Source organism: Rhea americana, unplaced genomic scaffold (genome assembly GCF_003343005.1).
Source record: "Rhea americana isolate MKP2758 unplaced genomic scaffold, rheAme1 scaffold_110, whole genome shotgun sequence".
Classification (NCBI taxonomy): domain Eukaryota; kingdom Metazoa; phylum Chordata; class Aves; order Rheiformes; family Rheidae; genus Rhea; species Rhea americana.
Window position 1 is genome coordinate 1,410,541 of NW_028185151.1, and position 16,693 is coordinate 1,427,233.

General features: G+C 39.5%; 1 protein-coding gene across 1 annotated transcript in view; it reads right to left on the reverse strand.

Moving 5' to 3' along the window:
* Positions 1-10,870: 10,870 nt before the first annotated feature.
* RSPO3 (R-spondin 3) overlaps positions 10,871-16,693 on the reverse strand; it is a 63,311-nt gene continuing 57,488 nt past the window's right edge. Inside the window, exon 5 of the mRNA XM_085314158.1 lies at positions 10,871-11,905. Within this exon, the coding sequence (XP_085170284.1) occupies positions 11,712-11,905 (194 nt within the window). The 3' untranslated portion in view covers positions 10,871-11,711. The remainder of the gene's footprint in view (positions 11,906-16,693) is intronic.

Sequence of the window (16,693 nt, forward strand, 5' to 3'; positions counted from 1 at the left end):
TGAACGTGGTGTTTCTAACAAAAGGGGATCAGTTCATGTGTGCTGTTCGGGAGGGCCCTGTTCTTCTCAGCAGTGGCTTTCAGGTGCAGTATAAGGCTGCAATCCTGGCTGCTAACAGGTATCACTGATCCCAAGGTAAGTTTTCAGTATGGAAATAATATTGTCCTACCAAAGAATTAAAAAATCAGAAATCTGTTTCTATGCCCTTCCCCCCTCACCCAGGTCATGATGCAGAATTAAAAATTATAAGTTCAGAAAGCAAAACAAAACACTCATGAACACTGAAAATAAGAAAGCCTGTTTTCCTTTGGATTCATGTATTTTGACCCCAGCCCTTCCCTTGTCCCCAGTGACCCTTCTTCTGCTGAATGTTCCCCACAACACCCCCTTCCAAGCAGATGTATAATGCTGTGTGCCCTGACTGGCAGACAAGGATGTGTCTGTCAAATGCTTAGCTACACAAACCTAATTTTGGGGGGACTTCTTAAAATCAGGGTGAAACTGGCCTGCAAGCTGAAAAGTTATTAGAGCAACTAACTGACAGATGGCTATCATGACAGCATAAGTTTTGTTCCCATAAGAAAAGGGGTTATATAAAGGTTATGTTTGCTTTTCTTAAAAATTTCTCTTCTGAATTTGGAGTCTGTAATGTTCATTGAGTGACTGGGAAACAAAGAGGGTTAATTTTGTTTGGAAAAGKCAGGAAAGCTGTGATTGCTATCTAAAGATGAATATGGGAGCTACAAATGCAAGCACTGCATATTCTGAGACAGGTTAAAATTATAAGCTAGCTGCAGATGGGATGGAAGTGAAAATTTAGTTTTACCTACCTAAATTACTGTGTGTGTTTGTCATGTGTTAGATTTTTCATCACTTCCTGCCTCCAGTGAGCACTACTGTTTATTATGGTCAAAAAGGAGATAGGTAGGATTTGTATATATAAGGAAGGAATCTTTAGTTYTTTTTCCTTCAGCTGTCCTCTAAATGATTGCAATTCATGGTCATATCCTTCTCATCCTTAATGCTGCTATATATCTGTTATCTTCTTTATAGGTGTAGGTAGATGTGGGAAAATCTTAACAAAATATATATAGAAGAAACATTAAGAGATATTGTAGTCTATCCCTCTAATCTGATGGAGGACCACCTATACCTCTACTGTTTAATAGCTGTTTTTCTAATGGGTTTATAGAGGTTTATTGACAGAGGCTCCACAGTTTTCTTATGCAGTCATTTCCACTGGCTCRTCTAATTTGCCATTAGATACTTTTTCTAATGTCTTACCTGGATATCCCTTCTTACAGTTTAAAAGCATAATTTTGATCCTGTTCATCTTATACYTGATGAACAACCACTGTTATATACTTGAAGAATGTTAATGTGCCATCTTCTCTTGACTAACTTCCTTGCTGATCATTTTTCTGAATATCTGACTGTTCTCTTTGCTCTTATCTGAGCTATTTCCAGTTGGACCTCCTCTTTCTTTCTTGGACTGTAGTGGCTTAGCAGGACACAGTGCTTCAACTGAGACCTTTAGCATGCTGAACAGAAGTGTTTCACATACCTTGCAGGCTATATCCCTGCTTGTGTGTCTCAGTATGATGTTTACTTTCTTCCCAACATCATGACGCTATTTCTTCTAGTTCATCTGTGATTTACCATTGCTGCCTAAGAGACCTTTTCTCATTCTTCTATGTATTTGGATAGTCCTGCATGAATGTAGTGCTCTGCATTCTCCCTTTTAAATTTCATCTTGCTGCTTCACAGAAGCCCATGAGAACCTTCTCAGGCTTTGGTTGGAGACTTCACAGACTTTTGCTTAGCTGAGCGAAGAGACAATGTATGCTTCAGACCTGCCAAACACTGTGGAAGTGGTAAAGTATTCTTGGTATCTTTTCATGGCTTGCAGCAGAGCTCACACAGGAGAACACGTGTTTGTGCTGACAGCTTCATGTGGAATCATTATTGCTTACACAAAAAATGGTACTCAAAGTAACATTAACCACAGATCTGTGTGTTACTATATTAAAAAATCAAGTTAAAAGATATTTAAGAAATCGTGCAATGCATCCTCTAAGTAAGCCTCTCTATCTAGATGCTTTGCACTGCCTATTGCCTTATAATGTGCAAAGAATGTGCACTTTTCAAATTAATATTGAAATTCCTCATGATACAGTTGACCATTTTTCAAAATGTGGCAGTTATTGCTCTCCCCCATGGGGAGATAGCTGAAGGATGATGAAGATGTTTTTCCAGCTCCAGTTCTTGGTAATAAATAATACAATGCATGATGCTGTTAGTGTGATTTTTTATTAAGTAACGTTTTGGTAAAAGCTGGTTACAAAACACACTAAGTAGGATTTATAGACCTGAAATTATGACTATCCTGCATTCCTCTCCAATGACTTATTTATTCTCATAGTCAGAAAACAAAGCTTACTATATTGAAAAATAGTTGATACCTCTTTAATTACAGCTTAGGTACAATGTGGACATTGTGCTCTTTAACCACCTACTGACAGTAACTGAAGTGCAGTGGGCCTGCATTTTCTAGTGTATGAAATTGCTCCTAGGATTCTGCTGGACCCATGAGAAAATTGCAAAGAATTCTTGCTTATCCCTGAGCAAGTGTTTCTTAGTTGAATTAAAATTCTAAACTTCATTCTTAAGATCTTAATATAAGATGCCCCCCAATGGTGCACCAAAATCTCAGCTTAAGGTGCCCAGCTGACTTTTAAATACTTACTTTTAATTATCATTCTTTTCTTTCCCCTGGGATTAATTTTGAATATGTAAGTCTCAGAGAGCATTTTCCTCAGAACTTTTCTTATGTTGACAATTCTCCATTTTATAAAAAGAGCAAAACTAACCAAACCAAGAAATTGATCTCTCAAGATTTCCACTAGCATGAGTATACTTTGTTTTCTTTTCTCTTTCCACCTAAGCAGCAGATCCAGTATGTCTAGACTTGAGTAATGCATTAGAAACAGCAAATAAAAGGCTGTAGGAAACAGAATATGAGAAAAAAACATGTAATTAGTGTCTCTCGTCTGTGTTTTTTGAGATGCTAATTACATCATTTTGATGTACTACTGGAGCTCAGATACACCAATAATAAGGAATGTAAAAGAGCTCATATGAAGTAGAATATTGCCTTGCACTAAAATCGTCTGGAGCGCTATCAGTAAAAGATACTACAAAGAGGATTTGTGAGGAATGGCTCAGTCCTCACTGTTTTCATTAACAATAATGTAAACAACTTCATTAACATTCAGGAAGAATGGTCAGTTATTACAGATCCCGTTAGGAAATTAGCTTAGCATCAGTGGGGAGGAGAATGAAACGGAAATAACGTAGTATATTACATACATATATCAATGGGCTGAGCATGTAGCCTGAGAGGTCAGGCTGTGCTTTTGGTTTTCATTTGGGGAATAACAAGCATCCAAGATGGAATGCCCCCTCCCAGGCTTTCAGGCTGTTTGGAGCTCTAATGGTCCCTCATCTAATGTGTTTCCTTTTWTAGAAGAGTGTGATCCAAAACTCCAGTTCTTCCTAGTCCTTCCTTCCCTCTCCTCATGCACATACAYACCTATATGCACATGAGGTTTCCAAATCATGCAGTTGTATTCTCAGTAAAACTGAGTTGGTCATTAAACATACGGCTCATCTACTGAACAGAAGGTGTTAGGGGTGGGGTGAGTGGGTAAAAATAGATTTTCTTCCTTTTTTCTTTTTTGGAAAGAATTAACTAGAATCTGGGAAAAATGCAAGCTCATCATACTTGGGGAATAGTCAAAGTTTTGCCCTTGAGAAGAGGGGAGAGTAGTAGTGGAAAAGTAGTAATATCTCGGGTACTGTTGGTGAATAGCATGATAGGAAGACACAAGGCATCTGACAAAGGCATCATCACCAAATGTAACAGAACTGTGAACTTTGGCTGCTGTTCAAGTTCTCTCCTTGTTTAAGAAGAGGTTGAATGATAGGCCGTTGCCCAGCTGTTGGATCTCTTGCTGGCAGAATGAGATGCTTTCATTAGCACCTAGCAGAGAGATGTGAAGGAATAAAATAGGTGTGTACGCAGTGTTTGCTTGCAGCTGCGTTCTGCTTGTAAGGCAACGGAAATCTGCTCAAGTGCTACCTTGCTAGCTACCACTCCTAGTAAAGAAGTGGAAGTCCTGAAGATGAATGTAGCGTCACTTAACAGTTCCTTTGCTATCTAGAAGACTAATTCAGAACTAACAGTGGGGAGGAAGGGGTGGTAAAAGAGTGACTTTTGTTTTGGGTGTTGTTTTGGACATGACAACTGACATGGACACTGACATAGCAGTGTTACGCTGATATATGTCAGTGTCATTTGGATCTAATTTGCCAATTTTTGGTCCCCTCCCACTGTCTGAAACTATTCATCTAGTTTCCAGCGAACAGAATTACTCGAGTAGCTTTATGACAAATTTTGTTGTCATTTACTCGCTGGATGTGTCTCTTATGAACAAAGTGTCACAGTACAAAATAAATACCTTTATCATTTTGAATTACGCTTTTGCTGTAAAGTATTTTTGGAAGTTTGTACCATTGCAGCCTCAGCAACCGAATCAAACAATATGCCATTTCTTATAAGAAAGAAACATAGCCATAAGCAGATTATGAATGTTTGACTATGAAATTTTATCCACATTTTCCTTATTCTTAGAAGCTTATTTTATGCACTGATATGCACTTATACAGTGGATTGGTAATATGGTAAGGATCAAATCATTTGTGAAGCTAACTACTACATTTTATGATGTAGCATAAGGTAGAAACAAGATCTGCCCTCCTATTTTTCAGTTACAAAAAACAAATCAGAAAAGCAGTTTCTTCATCTCATGCTCTAGGAGGATATGTGTTTTGTTAGTACACAAGATACTGGTTGCTGTACTAGGTCCCTAGGAAAATGGGTGTACCAGCATTATAGATCTTTGTTAACATGCTTAGCCAGGGGTAAGTTGGCATAGACCATTAACCAAAAATGCTTTTACTGCTTGCAGAGAATAAATAATAGTGACAGTATTTTTTCAGRTATTTGTTTGTTTGTAGCCAGCCATCCTTCTATTCCCATCTTTTCATTATTTTATCTCTTCTCTGGTCTCTTCCTGTAAGCAGATCAAAAACTAAATTAATTGGAACCTGTTGGTTTTGTTCTGAGATCATTCCCTTTATTCAATTTATATAGGAAAAATAGTTACTGTTGCTATTTTAATTTTGTTCACATCATCCTTTTAGAAGTGACAGACCCACTGACAACTCTTTTCCCTCTTCTCTTTTTGTATCTTTTCTTGTGGTACCTGTAGATCTTTTTTTTGCCTCCATATTGCTGATTACTGAAACAGTTGTCCCAGCAATTTTATCCAAGAAAGGTTATTTACCCTCCCTTCCTTCCCTCAAGCTGAGACTCCTTGATTGCAAGTGTTTGGTAGAAAACTGTTTCATTTCACTCTGCCTTGTAGCCTTCACAAGGAGAAAAAAGCTGAAACAATGTAAGCAAAAGAGAGAAGTGAAAAGAAGGAAAAAGAATGAGGTCATTCAGGAGCCAGATGTGGATAGATTTCTCATTCAAGATACCAGTTAGATTTGTCCATGAGTATACCCAGAAAAGAAGATGGATTAGAAGGAGGGAAGCTTCAGGTAGTGAAGAAGAAGGAYGAAGCAAAGGACACGTAAGAGGAAAATAGGAGAGGAAGGAATAAGAACAGAGGTGAAGGCGAGACTGCTCTTTCCATTTTTTTGTGTGTGTGACCACAACTACCAGAGCTACAAAATTCAGTTGGAGACAGGAAAATCATAAGGCATTCATATATAACCCGGGAAAAAAAAAAAAAAAAAAAAAAAAAAAAAAAAAANAAAAAAAAAAAAAAAAAAAAAAAAAAAAAAAAAAAAGCTAGGAGAATAATTAAACCCAAACCCAAAACAAATCTGTTTACAGGGGATATGTGACTTAAGCAGGATGGAGTAATTTAGATGCATGCAGTGTAAGTGGAGACCTCCATATATATGGAGAAAGCAAGGCTGAAAGGACTGTGCCTTTTATATTATCCTTTCCAAGAACAGCTCAGGCTGGATGTGGTAAGGCTGAGGCTGAAACAACCACAAGGAACTAAAATACATTTTAGACTACTAAGAAATATTTACTAAATTCTAAAAGGGAACTCCATGTGGCAAAATTCAAAGATCCTTAACGGTCTAATTTGTTGCTGACTTATGCATGGTCATTCTCAGCTTTACATCTAAAAAGGCAAGAGAGTTAACAAATGTCCTCTGGCAAGATGCACATCCAACTAGTTTTCTGCAGAAGTACAGGGAGTTTATTTTTAAGACTTTGAAAGACTGCCCTGAGTATAAGGGATGGATATGAATGTTACTAGAAACGTGCTAGAGAATGGTATCAACAAACTTCATTCACCCGTGAAAAACAAATTTCTCTGGCAAACTGATCAATATCTACTAGTATTTCTCAAAGGCAAATGCAATTAACTTTCTAGATCTGAAAAAAACAGACCTAATTCCACTAGGAATATAACAGCTAAATTAGCAGAGAAAGATGTAAGGGAGAGACAGCTTATTGTGGTGGTGAACAAACATGCTGACTTAACTCCTGTTTAAATGATGCCAATTTATTGCAAAATACCAGGAATGATCTAATCCTCCTTTCACAACAGGCCGTATAGGAGGATTRTTTGAAGATGTGTAGTTGCAGAGTACACTTGCTGCATAAAAATGCAAGCTCTCTACTCTGTGAGCTTTGTGCTAAGTAATGACAATAAAAGAATAGATCTGAGCCTGAAAATTTGACAGTACTACCCAAGCTTTCCCTGTTGCGTTTAGGCCATCCTAAAACTATAGTTTTAATTGCTTCTTGTGGAATATCACTGTAAAGAGTGACTCCCATAGTCAGCTGTCAGATCATGTTATGCAGATTTTTTTTAATTTGTGTAATTTCATGCAAACTGTGTAAACAAAACCCAGTGCCACCTCTAAAAGTGCTACCAATGCATAGCAATTAAGTACACGAGTCATTGTACATTCATGCTGCATCATAAAGTTAAGCCTTCCAAAGGTCTTCGAACCTAAAACCACAGAATCAAGACTGGCTAAAATCAATGGCGTTGTGACTCATGAGGGCTACAGAGGAATACTTCTGAATTAATAAGAATATTCGTGTGCAGGTTTTCCATTAGCATAATAACCACAAATATCCAGAGGCAACTGTATAACCCCAGACTTCATTGTGAGAGATGACTGATTCCTTGCTGCGGATGGAACAGGCAGACTTTCTACTGCCACTTTGCTACAGGATATATCAAAATCTGGCTAAGTGGAGTGTTGTTTGTTGACTGCATAGATCAGCCGGACAACTCGGTTTGCTATGGGACGGCTCTGAATAGAGCGGTTGGGACAATCTGATGAAGGCTTCGTTCGGCAGTCAGAGCTTCAACTGTGTACGCTACCTTAACATTAGATTCCCTTTCCCAGGTCTTCACTAACATAGATCCRGTGAGGGAACCATTTACAGGTTGGTTAGATAAATCTGAAATTCTGTTATTTGGGCCACAGCACTTGCCTCTTTGCATTTTTCTGCCTCCTTGTTATGGRTTATAATTCCCTGACCAACTTAACTGTCAGAAATAGCACCTCATTTGTGTTTATCTACTAAACATAACTTAGTATATTATTTCCAGAATTATCCTGTAGTATTTAACACACTGTGAATTAGTCTGACAATTAACACCTGTTTAACTTAGCTTCTATTTTGAAAAAAAGTTGTTCATAATCATTTTTAGGGTACTACCCTGGAAATTACTTTAAAAGGATTACTAAAAGGATTTGTGGTATTTTGTAACTGGGAAACAATCGTCAGTAAAGGAGTTTCACACAGATTTATCCAGAGTTACTTGCAGTACTTAATTAGATCTTCTCCATTAAAGTTGTATGACTCATCATTAGGTCTTAGTCAGCTTGGAACATCATTGACTCTCATTTTACATATTTATTGCTTGAGGGGCAATAAGTGTTATTGCAATATATTTGACCTATGAAGATCCATATTCTTCTTCAGTTTCTTGGGAGTTCCAGTGGACTAGTTTACTTACAATCAGTATAGTCTACTTTCAGTGCCAGGACAAGAGGTTATGCTAGTTACCCAGATGAGTTGGGTTTGCTTTTTACTGCTTCACCGTGGATACAAGAAATATTATCAAACATTATCCTGTGTAGGAGGGAAAAACATGACAGCAGCTTCCTTGATCATCTCCAGGAAAAGTTGTATCATGTTTTTCAGGTACTACTGCTATGAGTTGTAATTGCTACAAGCCAAATTTCTTTTACATTTTTATCCCTTGGTGAAAGGTTGTAGTATTCCAAGTCTTGTTCTTGGTAGACAGACCATCTTTCTTGTCACTACCACTTGCGTAAGAAGGGAGAGGCACTACTGGAGTTTGTAATAAAGGTTTATATGGCAGTGTATAACAAAGCTCCCATTTGTTTTCTGAATCCTCTTGTTTTCACTTCACTCTCTTTTCAATCTGTTACTCCTGAGATCCTGCTTTTCCAACCTGCTATTTTTGCCAGATAAATGGCATTACCTTGACTCCTCCAAACAATGTAGCAAGGAATTACTGAGATCAGGGACATTCTTAGTTTAGCTCCTTGTTTTGCTCTGTTTCCTCTTTATAATTCCCCTCTGAATGCTCTTGTTTATTTTTATAGTTTAGGCTTGTGCTATTATCAAGAGCCGTTCTCCCATCTGTACCCCCTTGCCATTTAACTTCTATATTTAATTAAGAAAGGGAAAACACACAATCCTACTGGTCATTAAGCGTTGCATCCAGTGCAGACAAAGTTCTCCCTAGTTTCAGCTATACATATAGTCCAACTGGTGGTCTAATTTGCTGAATCCAACTAGGGACAACTTCCAGGAGGAATGGCTGCTTGAGAAGTAAATTCTTCCTGAGAAGCTGAATATTCCTCCTTCTGCCCACCAGAACCCCAGAGGTGGATTACTGCAGCTGTGGGGGGAGTTTGTAGCACTGAATGACTCTTTCTCTTGTGCTGCCAAGTCCTCCCAGGACCAGCACTTGCACTTCATCTTTTGGTGGCAACATCTGAGTCAGGCAACAGCAGGATTTCCCCTCTCCACCTCTCCTCAGCATCATCTGCAACCTCAGGGCTGAGCATGTGTCCTATCCCTCTGCTTCTCTGAAACCAACATCTCCATGACTGGTGCTGCCACAAGGGGAGGTACTGGTGGAGGAAGGTAACACTGCTAAGGAAAGGTAGTGGGAGACAAACCAGTTAACTGTGCAGAAAGGTGTTGGTAATTTGCTTGAATGGGGATAGAGGTGGGAAGCCACAGACTGCCACCCCCACTCAAGTTTCCCACTGCCTAGGTACCTCTTACAGGCATTCAGCACACCCTCCTTTTCTCTGTCACCTATTCAGATGCCACTGTATGTGATGAGTATTGCATGTGCATGACATTCATCTCTGTAAAATCCAGCCTTTAGCATTTAGTTCTTCTCACTAGCAAAAATACAACACATGCACATTGGGACTGATTGTTCAAAGTTTTGACTAATTCTCTTGAAAGATGGAGTCAAGCACAATGGGAACCTTGGACATTCATGTTATTAGATTGTTATATCTGTACACATATCATTAAGAGAAAAAGTTCTTACAAAGATATAAGGAATTTAAGGAATCCTACAAAGATGTAGGAAACTATCCTGCATCACCAGCTAGATGATTAGGTTCTAMGTCCAAAAGTCATGGAAGCTTGCACCTCAGGCTTCATTGTTGGGTGGACTCTTTTTTAAGGTCCAAGATAGACTGCCTAGTCAAAAGCATTGTGGGAATCCAAAGTTGAGAACAGGGACAGGAGCTGGCTAGAAACATTTGTCTGGTACGTAGTCTGAACCACATGCCACGCTAGGCAGGCTCTTATTCCCTACAAAATCTACAGTTGGGAAATGCTTTGACAAGTCATAGAATAAGCCAGAAATGTGGGTGTTTGCCACAAACACTGGTAAAATAAAGCTCCAATTCCTGCTCTGAGTGATCCAAGTGTTCACCTTTACTGTGGAGCTATCTTGGCCCCTCGGCCTCCATTTATATTGTCCATATGGAGCATAACCTGTCCTAAAGTACCCTCTAGCCTAGATATCCTCTGGGAGGGTGCTAAATTCCCATGGTGGGAGCTATTTATCTCTCCAGATGGGAACAAACTAAGATGTATGCAGTTTGGACACCAGGGAAGTGAGCCGTAAAGCCTGCTATAAAAAAGTAAAGCTGATAACATAGACATATTCTTAAATCTATTTTCGGCAAACAGAAGCAAAAAGCCTCCATTTTATCTTGATGTGACATAGCAACAAATGGCATGTCTATGTCATAGCATAAATGTAACATCAAATGGCAACAAAGCAAATGCTGTGAGCTGGTTTCTCAGCATTTTTCTGTAAAGGTGAAATCCATTTCTGAGCAGAGAGGCAGCATATATCCGTGCTGCCTGTGCATCACTTGTGAGTCACTAAAATAGCTAGAATGGTACCAGAGGTTTTTTTTCTAGCTTCTGAAGGATGGGAATTTTCACCTCTAATGTGTGTGAGAAAAGAACTAAGACAAGAATTTAAATAAAGTTGGACAAAAGTTTGTAAATTCTATTTATGAAGTGTTTTATTAATGTGAATTCTCTTTCACTAGAAACACATTGTGAATAAAGTTGTTTCCATTTCTCTCTGTGGTCTTTGGGAAGCTGGTAAGAACAGTGTTTTTTTCCCCGCTGAAAAAAGGAGAAAAAAAAAAAAAGACTGAAAAACACAAGCACGATCTTTTATCTGTTTTTTATTAACTCAACATTGTCTCCTACAAATACGATTTGTCATTCACCAGAAAATTTGAAATGTAGACTTAAGTTACACATAAGTATAAAAAGCATAGAACAGCACACACTGTACCACTGTTTAGACCAGAAAACATTGTCCCACCCATAAGGGCGTATACAGGCTCAGCACCATCACTCTTTCTACCTCGGGGATTCAGTCTTCAAAGCTGCAGATGTTTCTGCTTCTTTCCCCTCAGCTTTTGAAGCCCTGCAGGCTTTCCCCTGGTTTTTCTCACCCAGGTCTGGAACGTGAACCAGGGAGCCGCAGGGCAATTCCATTCTGATTCACCACAGGTTATAAAACCTTGGATTCCTACTGGCTCTTGAGAAATGTTTTCCTCCTTCTCTTAGTATTTATATACAATATATGAAGGGATACTGCGTCTTTGATTTAGACATATCTCTTGCCTCATACTTAAACAATAACTTGAAAAATATTTTACAAAGAGAAAGAACATTGTTCATCTGAATGTCATTCATTATTATATTGCTATATTTTATACCCTATTATTAATATATACAAAATTTCTTAATTGCCTTTTACAGATGCATGGAAGCATATAATATAACAGTTTTAAAGTATCCCATATTTAGAYTTTTTTTCTTGGCTCATGTCAATCTCTTTAATAAACTATGGTTGTTTGGAGAATATAGGAAGTATTTGGAATGTTGTTTTAAAGTTTAATAATAACTGGTAGCATTGTCCATTTGCGGCCTGAATGGTTGGAGCACCTGTCAGGGCAATCTGGGAGAGATAGCAGCATCATAAGACTCAAACAATCGTGGAAGGCTGTTAATGTGCAGTGTCGACGGGTGCCACGTTTGGGTCTTTATTTGGGGCTTTTCTTTTCTTCGACTGCGTTTTGTTTTTGTTTTCCCTCTGTTCTCGGTTTTGTCTTCGGGCTGCTCGTCCTTTGTTTTCCTGTTTTGTTTCCTTACTTTCTTCGTTATTGGACTTTTTTCTTTTCTCCTCCCTATTTTTTTTCCCTGAAATAGAAATGGTGGCATGTTAGAAGATGTTGCTCAGGCTGTTGAAATGTCTGACTGTCTTGCTTTGCTGCAGCCTGTAAAACCTACCCTGGATTAACACCTCCTGTTAGAAACCAAACACTAGTGCCAGTGTTTGGTAGTGTCCAACTCTTCATCAGACTGCAAAATATGACCAMTGGACTAGCACCTCGTCAGTCTGACTCTAAGCAAATAGTTCAGTTCTCTCTGGGCAGTGTGGGTGTTTTAGAGCGRGTATAAATACCTCGCACACTAATTGCCTCTCTCCCACAGCCAGCTCATGTACTCTACCAAAACCCAACTGATTTGGGGATTTCTGTAGCCTAAACCTGATAGATTTAACTATCAACTGCTCTAACTTTAACTTGGGCTAGGAACCAGAGCAAATAGGGTGAGAGTATAGGAAGAAATTAGCCCTCTTGTTACTCTTCTATCATTGCTGCTGCTCAGCATCTAATTCTTTTAAAATCCCCCCTTCCTTCTCTTAACCCCCACCCCACCCATTTCCCTGAGGATTTGGGGCACTGCACATTAATTCCACAACAAAGGGCCAATGCCAGCACAGGTGGAGTTGGCCCCAGGTTTTCATCAAAATAAAAAGTTGTGTTCCAATCTCAAGTCAAGTTCTAAAACCATYATTACAAAACTAGATATTTAAACTTTTTTGTTGCCTTATGTAGTTCTTAGAGCAGGATATAGAGGCTATTGTTACTGTTTTGGACCTCTCCAGTAAAGCTTCTTGTCCCTTCAAAACATTGAAACTTTGCATATTGGCTGTGGATGGTATTTGTAAAGTGCATTCATGCTTCCATTTCTTCCATTTACATTAGAAACAGATGCAGATATGACATATTGACTCAAACGTATATGTGCCCAAACTTAAAACAAATTTGACTTTTTCTTTGTGGAACCTGTTCATCTACTGAGCTGTACGGCTGAAATTCTCCTTTTACAGAAGAGTCCCAGTGAAGTCCTTAAAAGCAACTTTGCTTGAGGCTTACATCATATCAGTGTCACACTGACCTGTAGTGTGCATAATGCCTCCCTAAATGGAGAGGTTTCTGGGCAAGCATCTGGCCAAACTCTTGTTTTATGATATCATGGTAACATCACTACTGAAAAGAAACTATCCTTGTTTATTACAGGAAAAGCACTTTTTGCTGATAAATACCAGCAGAAATAATCCCATCTTTCCTGGACTGTTGGGTGACAATAAATTTTGGTGTTTTGGGGTGCTGAATACAGGGAGTTATGGTCATTCCAAAGTCAAAATCAGAGCTGGGAGTTTTTGAAACTTGATGGGCTTTGTGGGAGTAGGTAACAAGGGGAGTAGGGGCAGGGGCAGTGGCTTTGCTCCAGAAGAACAGAGTAGGTCAGACAGAGAGAGAAGGTGAAGAAAGGGAGGAAAGCAAGGAGTAAGACTAAGAAATGAGGATATGCCGTATGCTCTTGCTGTGTAGTTCTGTGGCTTATTTTACAACTTCTCCATTCCTCACCATCTCTGCCTGAGAATGCAGAGGTGGGTACAGTTTAGATACACTCATTAAGTAAAGCTGGGACAAACACATGACTTCCTCATATGTTGCTTCTGAGACATGTAGTAAAGTTTGAAATGTAACGTTATTTGGGTGATCACCATCCAGGTATTCCAGGTTTGACATTATTCACTTGGTGATTGGCCAAAATCCTTTGGCTGTGACTTCTCAACCACAATACTTTGAGCATGTTGGAAAGATACTTAATGGTTTCCCTTATCTGCCAGCATTGGGATGTAGCTTGAACAGTATTCTTGTGTGCCTCTTTCTGCTCATATCCTTGCTCTCTTCTTCCCTGATGTTTGTTCCTGAATATAAATAAATAAATATGTGTGTGTGTGTATATATATGTATATATATATATATATATATATGTGTGTGTGTCTTTTTTTTTTCTTCCCAACACTTGCTGAACCTCTCTTCTGAAGAGCACATTGAAGTACAGTCCAGAAGTGATGGGATTTCAATGGAATCATGACTATCTGTAAAATGGTAAGTGGTAAATGCGACATAGGTTGTTACAAGTTTCTGTTTGAACTACTCYGCATCTGAAGAAGAAGAAAAGGCAAGGAAAGGATTAAAGATGAAACTGATCAAAGGAGTAAACATGATGCAATAATGAAACTTAGAAGAAAATATTCTCAGGAAATTTCAATTTCTCCTATGAAGAATTKTGTTGTTAGGAAACCCCTCTGTGCTTGTGTATGTAACATTATATGTATACATATGTATATAAAATGCCTTTTCATGTGGCTATAGTATATTAAAATACACCTCCCCCCCTTTAAAAATTTGGAAATTCTTTTAGAATTCAATTATCTGTTTAGAATGACTCTCAAGTTATAAAGAAATTCTGATGGGAAAAATAATGAGAGGGGACGGGGAGTCCATCTCCACCTACCAGTGTGAAAATGCGGGGCAGAGCTCATAAAAGACACGCTTATGAAAAGAAAAGAAAGGAAAAAAAATCCTTAGGTAAAGTAGGGAAAGCTCGTTTTTTCCCCAAGCGTTAGTCTCCCATTCGGGGCTGAGCGGTACTTTTGACCCGCTTTACACCCGCCTTTCGCTCGGGTGGAAGCCGCCTGGCTTCCCAAGCTGCGGTCACCCCTGCCGGGGGTCCCTGGGGCGGGGGGCGCCGCCGCCGCCCGCCGCCGCCCGCGCGGGGGCGCCGCCGCCGCGGAGACCGTGCGCGGGGCGGAGAGGCGCGGCGAGCGGTTTCCCGTCGGGAGCAGATCCCCCCCCGCAAGGCAGGGCCGAAACGAACAGCGCAGCGTGCACGGAGGAGGCGTCCTGCTCCCCGGGCTTGCATTATTTCGGGGGGTTTAGCAGAGAGTGCTTTCAGTCCRATTCCTTTCCTCCACATTTGCCGTACGGTTAGATTTCCCTTTTTTTAAATTAATTAATTTATTTTTTTAAAWTTTACGCCACGTATACGATGAACTTCTTTTAGTATGCCAGGAAGAGGAGGTAAAGAAGGCACTGCATTGTGCCGCAGCACAGGAATATCACTACTTCCTGGTGGGTTACAGAAGTCTCCTTTAGCGATGCATTAGCACAACATAGCTTATTTCTTCTTATGACTATAATAAACCTCTTTAAAACTTAAAAATAACAGGGATAAATCCTTGTAAATAGGAGCTAGTCAAACATCATCCAAGAGAATGTTTTGCTGATGAAAATGCAGATTCATCAGATTCAAATAGTTCCATGGAGTAATTATTTGGAGTTAAAATAGATTTTATTTAGGAACAGAAAATTCTTGCAGGCAATGGTACTAGAAGATTTAGTCTATAGGCATTATCCAGTCAATTTTCTTGTAGATAGGGGATACTTTACTGCTTGTAAGAATAACAGCTTTTTATATTGAACAAAATCTACAGAAAAGCAATAATTTTGAGAAGTGTAGTAGTTCAAATTGAATTCAGATGGTGAAAATAATTCAGAGGGCAATATAATTACACGTCAGATCAATTTAAAGGTGCTGAGATCTTGTTAACCTAATTTATAGCCCGTGGTCTAAGAAATCCCTGTGTTTGCATTTATGTAATCCATGTTTGAATACATCTTTATATATGTAAACCAGAGTGTTTTAGAGAACCTTTTGCATTATCATGTCAGATGTGGCTCCCGCTACCCATACAGCCATATTTTGTGGGGCAGGAGGAGGAAAGGGTTGTCATGGGAGAATTTGATGTTTAAACAGTATCATGTGAGAGTTACACACTGAAAAAATCATAATTGACATGAATTAACCACTGCACATTCTAAAATTCATCTATTTTAGGCATTGTCAGTTAGTCCCACCCTATTATATTTGACTATAATGACTACAGGCAACTCAGAGCAGCGTTATCTATTCACTTTTGCCTTCCATGTGCACCTAAACCCTTAATCACGGTAGAAAGCCATAGGATCTGATTGTGCAAACTGCTTTGCTTTGGTGGGGGCTGTCACATGATGGGTCTGACAGAAACCCGCCAGGGGTGAGAATTTGGCCTCAGGCATTTGGAATGGTTGTACTTCTGCTGGAGAGATCATTCCCATGAAGAAGTTTGCTTTGGGAGAGCAGAAGGGGCAAGAGGAGTCACTGAACTGCTTCTGCCAGGATTGCAGGCACCTACGTAATAGSCCTCTATCTCGAAGGGTCTGGGCCTTTCTACTGTGCATGTCACCACGGACCACAAAATCCTCCCCACTACACTGTAATAAACTGAAGACCTATAATAAAAGACCACAAGCCACAGCTGTAATGTGCCATAGTGTTCTTTCACACTCCTCACAGCCTCAGCTGACCCCTGAGAGCTTTCACTACTGCTGGGACGCTGTCAGCACCAGGGCATAGAGGAGGCCGTGAGGTGTGTGGACAAAACATGGCGGCTAAATGCCACCACTCTATGTTCCCACTTCTTTGCACCTTCACTCTYCATCCCTTTTTAGAGGCTTCTGTTAGTCTTCTTAGAGTTGCTGCCCCTTCCTCACGATGCTGCCTGGAGAACAACAGCATGATGACCTAGAAAAAGCTGTGCCAAGTGAAGATACCAGCAAGAAGGACATACCACAGACTCCAAAGCCACTTACTACTGCTCTGTCTATAATCCAATCGTATCATATTATTCAAATGGGTAGATAACCTTCATTTCCAAGAAACATGACTCTTTTTTTTCTGGAACACAAGGAATAACATGTACTCACACAGTTTGGGAAGATAACAAGCCTTAGGACCCCCAACAGC